The sequence below is a fragment of the Triticum dicoccoides genome, chromosome 3A (assembly GCF_002162155.2).
Source record: "Triticum dicoccoides isolate Atlit2015 ecotype Zavitan chromosome 3A, WEW_v2.0, whole genome shotgun sequence".
NCBI lineage: Eukaryota > Viridiplantae > Streptophyta > Magnoliopsida > Poales > Poaceae > Triticum > Triticum dicoccoides.
Genome location: NC_041384.1, coordinates 240,179,207 through 240,183,709, shown reverse-complemented (window position 1 = coordinate 240,183,709; position 4,503 = coordinate 240,179,207). Strand labels below are relative to the sequence as shown.

The 4,503-nt window shown below is 42.2% G+C and overlaps 1 protein-coding gene across 1 annotated transcript; it reads right to left on the bottom strand.

Moving 5' to 3' along the window:
• Positions 1-733: 733 nt before the first annotated feature.
• On the bottom strand, positions 734-4,237 carry LOC119267991 (histidine biosynthesis bifunctional protein hisIE, chloroplastic-like). Its single transcript, XM_037549467.1, has 5 exons — positions 3,938-4,237; positions 3,170-3,415; positions 2,982-3,077; positions 2,759-2,910; positions 734-1,175 (listed from the first exon to the last, which is right to left on the bottom strand). The coding sequence occupies exons 1-5, from the start codon at positions 4,136-4,138 to the stop codon at positions 974-976; spliced, it is 897 nt and encodes a 298-aa protein (XP_037405364.1). The 5' UTR covers positions 4,139-4,237; the 3' UTR covers positions 734-973.
• Between the last annotated feature and the right edge of the window lie 266 nt (positions 4,238-4,503).

Here is a 4,503-nt window from a genome sequence, read left to right as displayed (position 1 = left end):
TCCTGGCAAAAACGCCCAAGCGCGATAAATACTGCACATGGTCGTCAGTCGCTTCCAAACAGGGTGTTTGGTTCATGGACTTTTTAGTCCCAGAGATTAGAAAAAGTCCCTAGAAACCAAACAAGAGGGACTTTTTCTACAGGGACTAGAAAAAAACTCTACTGGAGAGTCTTTTTTGATTAGTCTCTGGGACTAGAAAAAATTCTAGGACTTTTGAACCAAACACCATCAAGAACAACGGAACTGCTTTGCGTACGATACTTTTCTCGTCCGACTGGTACGACCAGAGAGCAAATCATCTTTAAATGCTATGACCCACAAACTGAATTATCTAAGATTGTCTCTAATCGTACAGTGTTGGATAGGCACTCGTATAGCAGTGTTGCAAAAACAAAAGAGTGAAACAACCATATGAATCACTGTACACGATGTTGGGTCTAATGTGGAAAACAGTACGCCTGCATTTTTCGCTTTCGGTGATCGGACAGCGACCTAACGACATTAGTCAAATTCCAACTAAAACCACCACCCACATGAACGTTGTAAGGGATAAAACACAACTTTTTCACCCCCCCAACAAGAGCATTTAGCAAGTCCTCTTGCTTTAATACTTCTTTCTTCCAGTAAACTTTCCATCTATTCGTAATCCCTGTCATGGCACAGTACATAGAACACCAGAAGTAACAACTAGGTCCTCTCCTTTTCCATTTTGCACGACAAAACATAGTTTCCGTACTATAAATTACCCACATATATCGTAGGGTCATGAGACTCGTATTATGCTTTATTGGCCAAGCAGCAACGCCACTGCGACTGTGCAAGGGAAAAAGTAAAATAAAAAACACAAGACAAGTTCACAGTCTTCCTTCGAGAGCATAATGAGAAAACATAAATCTGTAACAAAGCTGGACAACTCCATACTACACCCTGCCCAATCACATGGAATTCATCCATCCACCTACATGCCATCATGCTAAGATTTCTTGCGGCTGGCCTTCTCCTCAACTCCGGACTGCGAAAATCGTTTCCTCAGGACCTCCAGAACCTCTTCCATCTTCACATCCCTCACGCTCAGAAGCACCATCGCGTGGTACAGCAAATCAGCCATCTCTGAGGCTGTACGGGATTTCTCCTCGTTCTCAAGCAGTGTCTGAATTAGTTCCCCCGCTTCTTCGCTGAAAGACCGGAAACAAATGCGCACCAGCGTTAAGAGAGAAATATACTGGCATCAAGAGAATAACTGCAAAAGGTCAAACATGGAATGATAACAAGAGAAAAAGCCAATAGTTTCACACCATGCCATCAATATGCTAAGAGAGAGATGAATCATTACAGTGATACAAGTATCGGCAAACAACTCCTTACATCGACACCAAATAATGTCGAATATGCCACCTAGCAGTCTTACTCTTGCATGTTGAAATTGTTGCTTATACTGTTATACACGTAGGAGTACTCCATACCAAATGGCGCTGTTGCACCTCATATGCACTCGCAAAATTATACTGGTATCTTCTTAGGTTAGCCTCTGACAGTAGTTATTCCAGCTGATACATTGCGCCAAATTTACTGGTATGGGACAAGCTCATAATAATTATATCCAAAATTCACATGTTTGTAAAGACATATTAGGTGACAAAACAAACTGTGCATGCATGGAGCATGGATAACTCTATGCTCTGAGTAACTCTGTTATGGTGATATTTTTGGACAAATGCATTCTGTCATATTAAATTGTTCAAAGGAGCAGCTATAACAGGAGCAAAACTGTAAGAACTATACAAATAAAAGATCTAAAAAAATACTCTATTGTGATACTGTCGGACATATGAAGTTGAGAACAAAGATGATCAGATAATGATCAATAAACATACCATACAATTGCAAATAATCTAATGAATAGTCTTATCTAATATATCACCTAAAAGCATAATATGGACCGCAGAGAGAATTGTTTCTATCAAAAACTGCAATATATCACGGCTAACCTCAAGTTATATGCTTTTAATCAAAATAATTGTCACAAGCTACCCCTAGTTATTTTAATAGGAGTCCTGCATATCAAGAGTTGAACTGGATCTACTAAAAATGGGTTCTATTCAGACCTCTGGTACCTTTTAAATCTTACTAATGAGCCAATATCAACAAAATTTTGATGTAAAGTTTCATGCACAAAATTTGGGCATTAGCTTCCTATTCAACATTTGCTAAATGCAGGTCATCAAACCTGAAATAAATGCAGTCTACACTCTACAGTCTGTTGCAGAATTAGATTTTTCTAGTGGATTACTTCCTCCAATAAGAAAAACTTAATGTGGGAGGATCACTGCCAACCTTTTTAACCCTTGAGCAATACCTTCTTGCAAAACTACATTCATCCAGGAACTACTTTCATAATGTGGTGCTTAATTCCATAATATTGTGACAAAAATGCGTAATGTTCATGAACAACGGAAGTATACACTAAACAATGTTATATAGCGCTTTTCAAAAAAAAATGGAAGAATTCTCTTGTAGGCTGCCGCTTAGTAACAAGTGTGCCCATCCCCACCAGATCACCAGTATATGTCCATATCAAACAGTAATGATGACGAGATTAGAACAAGATAAACCAGGCTAGAGAAATAAAGAACTACTACGCTATTTTATTCGATTGTCTTGACACATTAATGATTTATAGAAAGATATATAATAGAACATGAGAAATTTATAGACAGATATATAATAGAACATGAGAATTAAACGGAGCAACACTTACCGTATTTTCGAGCAAAGCAGCTGGTTATCAAGCAGTAGTTTTTTCGTCCATGATGGCTTACCACTCCCTTCAGTAACTATCTCCTCCTTCCGCCTACTGATCGTATCTTCAAGCGAGTAGAGAGTTGTGGTGACCTGCCTCTCTTGATTGGACTGTGAAATACAAATAATATTTCAATTCAAGTAAATTTATATTCACAGGAAGGTTCGTTAAAGATAAATACCTTTGAACCTTGTAGTGCATCATAGACTGAAGAATAGTAGCAGGTCTCTGCCCCTGTATGGCATGTAGGTCCATCTGGCGTACCAAGGTATATTATCTAACTTTCAAGAAAACACAAACACCCCAGTTAGTATCAACTGAAGCCAGACTAACCGCTCTGATGCATAACAGAAAGCAGAAGATGCTTACTGAATCACGGTCACAGTCCAAGAATATGTCATGCACATTGATGAAGTTCATGGATGTCTCCCCTTTAGTCCACAATGAAGACCGTGAACGGCTATAGAATGTAGCTTTTCTGGTTGATATAGTTGCTGCAAGGGCCTCTTTGTTAGCAAATCCCTGCATAAGAATGGCTCCAGTATCCACATTTTGCGCAATAGCAACTGCCAGCCCTTTGACGTCCCACTTCACACTGTCTAGTAATGCTTCAACCTAAAATTTTCACACGACGATGACAAGCCGATGTTAAATATTTGCTGTGCTTTTTTCTATTTCTCTAAGGGCAATACTATCGCAAACAAAGGTTCTCTTTCCGTGTACACTACAAGCTGCTAACAGTGGCAATGCATCTGAGAAAGCAAGGACTTCTAAGTAGTTTTATTTGTACTAATGTGGTGGCATAACAGGACCATTTGATTATATTCCCGCAGAATTGATTTGCATTGGAACCAAATCCCATGAAAAAGTAATTGATGGATGAATTCCTCCCACTGGCTAAATGCTTGCTAGTGCATATCAACATACTTGTGATCTCCATCAGGCAAACCATAAACCATTACTTTCATGATGGCACTATATTGTGCAAGTTTCGCATAAGAAACCACCAAAGCCCAAGCCTACGATAAATGTTCAAAGCACAGGAGCACACCAGTCCACCCCAGTTCCTAACTTGGAAGGCCTCCCGAGTGAGAAGGGGGAGGGGAGAAGATTTTGCGGGTAAATCAATCGACAGACCTTGGGATCGACGGCGAGGGCTGCTGGCGTCGACCGGGCGGAGCCCGGCGCAATGGAGAGCATCGGGCAAGGCTGCCTGCGCCGCCACCCGAGGGCCCCCGAGGATGGCGCCGCGGCCGTGCAAGGGTTGGAGCGAGCTGGACATAGGGCGGCGCGGCTCGCGGGGGAGGAGACGGGGGCGCGAGGCAGTGGAGCCGCCATGGGAGCCGCACTCAATCGGAATGGGAAGCAGTCGCTGCTCGACGCGGCGGTTGGTCGAGTTCGAGTCCGGTCAAGTCAATTGAGTCTGTCAAAGGCACACGAGCGACTAGCTATGCTTGAGGGGGGAAATTCGTTTAGATACAATTGTTTTGGACGCCAATCATCACGCAGGACAGAACACCATCTGTTAGAGCCAACCCTAAGCCGCTGCCCCTGTCGCCTCGGTCACCCTCCTCTTACCTGTCCGGCGGTCTCGTCAATGGGAAGAGGAGTGAGGACTCGTATGTCTTATTTTTCTTTTCTTAGGTTTTGATTCCCTGACGATATCGACAGGGTGCCGATGACGATAGCGTGTTGAAATAAGG

What these genes read in the sequence shown, in the direction of transcription:
- LOC119267991 (XM_037549467.1), bottom strand. Translation starts at nt 4,138, where the DNA reads ATGGCGGCTCCACTGCCTCGCGCCCCCGTCTCCTCCCCCGCGAGCCGC. An exon ending in CCCTCGCCGTCGATCCCAAG is followed by an intron (nt 3,416 to 3,937) that starts GTCTGTCGATTG and finishes TGAAAATTTTAG; the next exon opens with GTTGAAGCATTACTAGACAG. An exon ending in TGGACTGTGACCGTGATTCA is followed by an intron (nt 3,078 to 3,169) that starts GTAAGCATCTTC and finishes CTTGAAAGTTAG; the next exon opens with ATAATATACCTTGGTACGCC.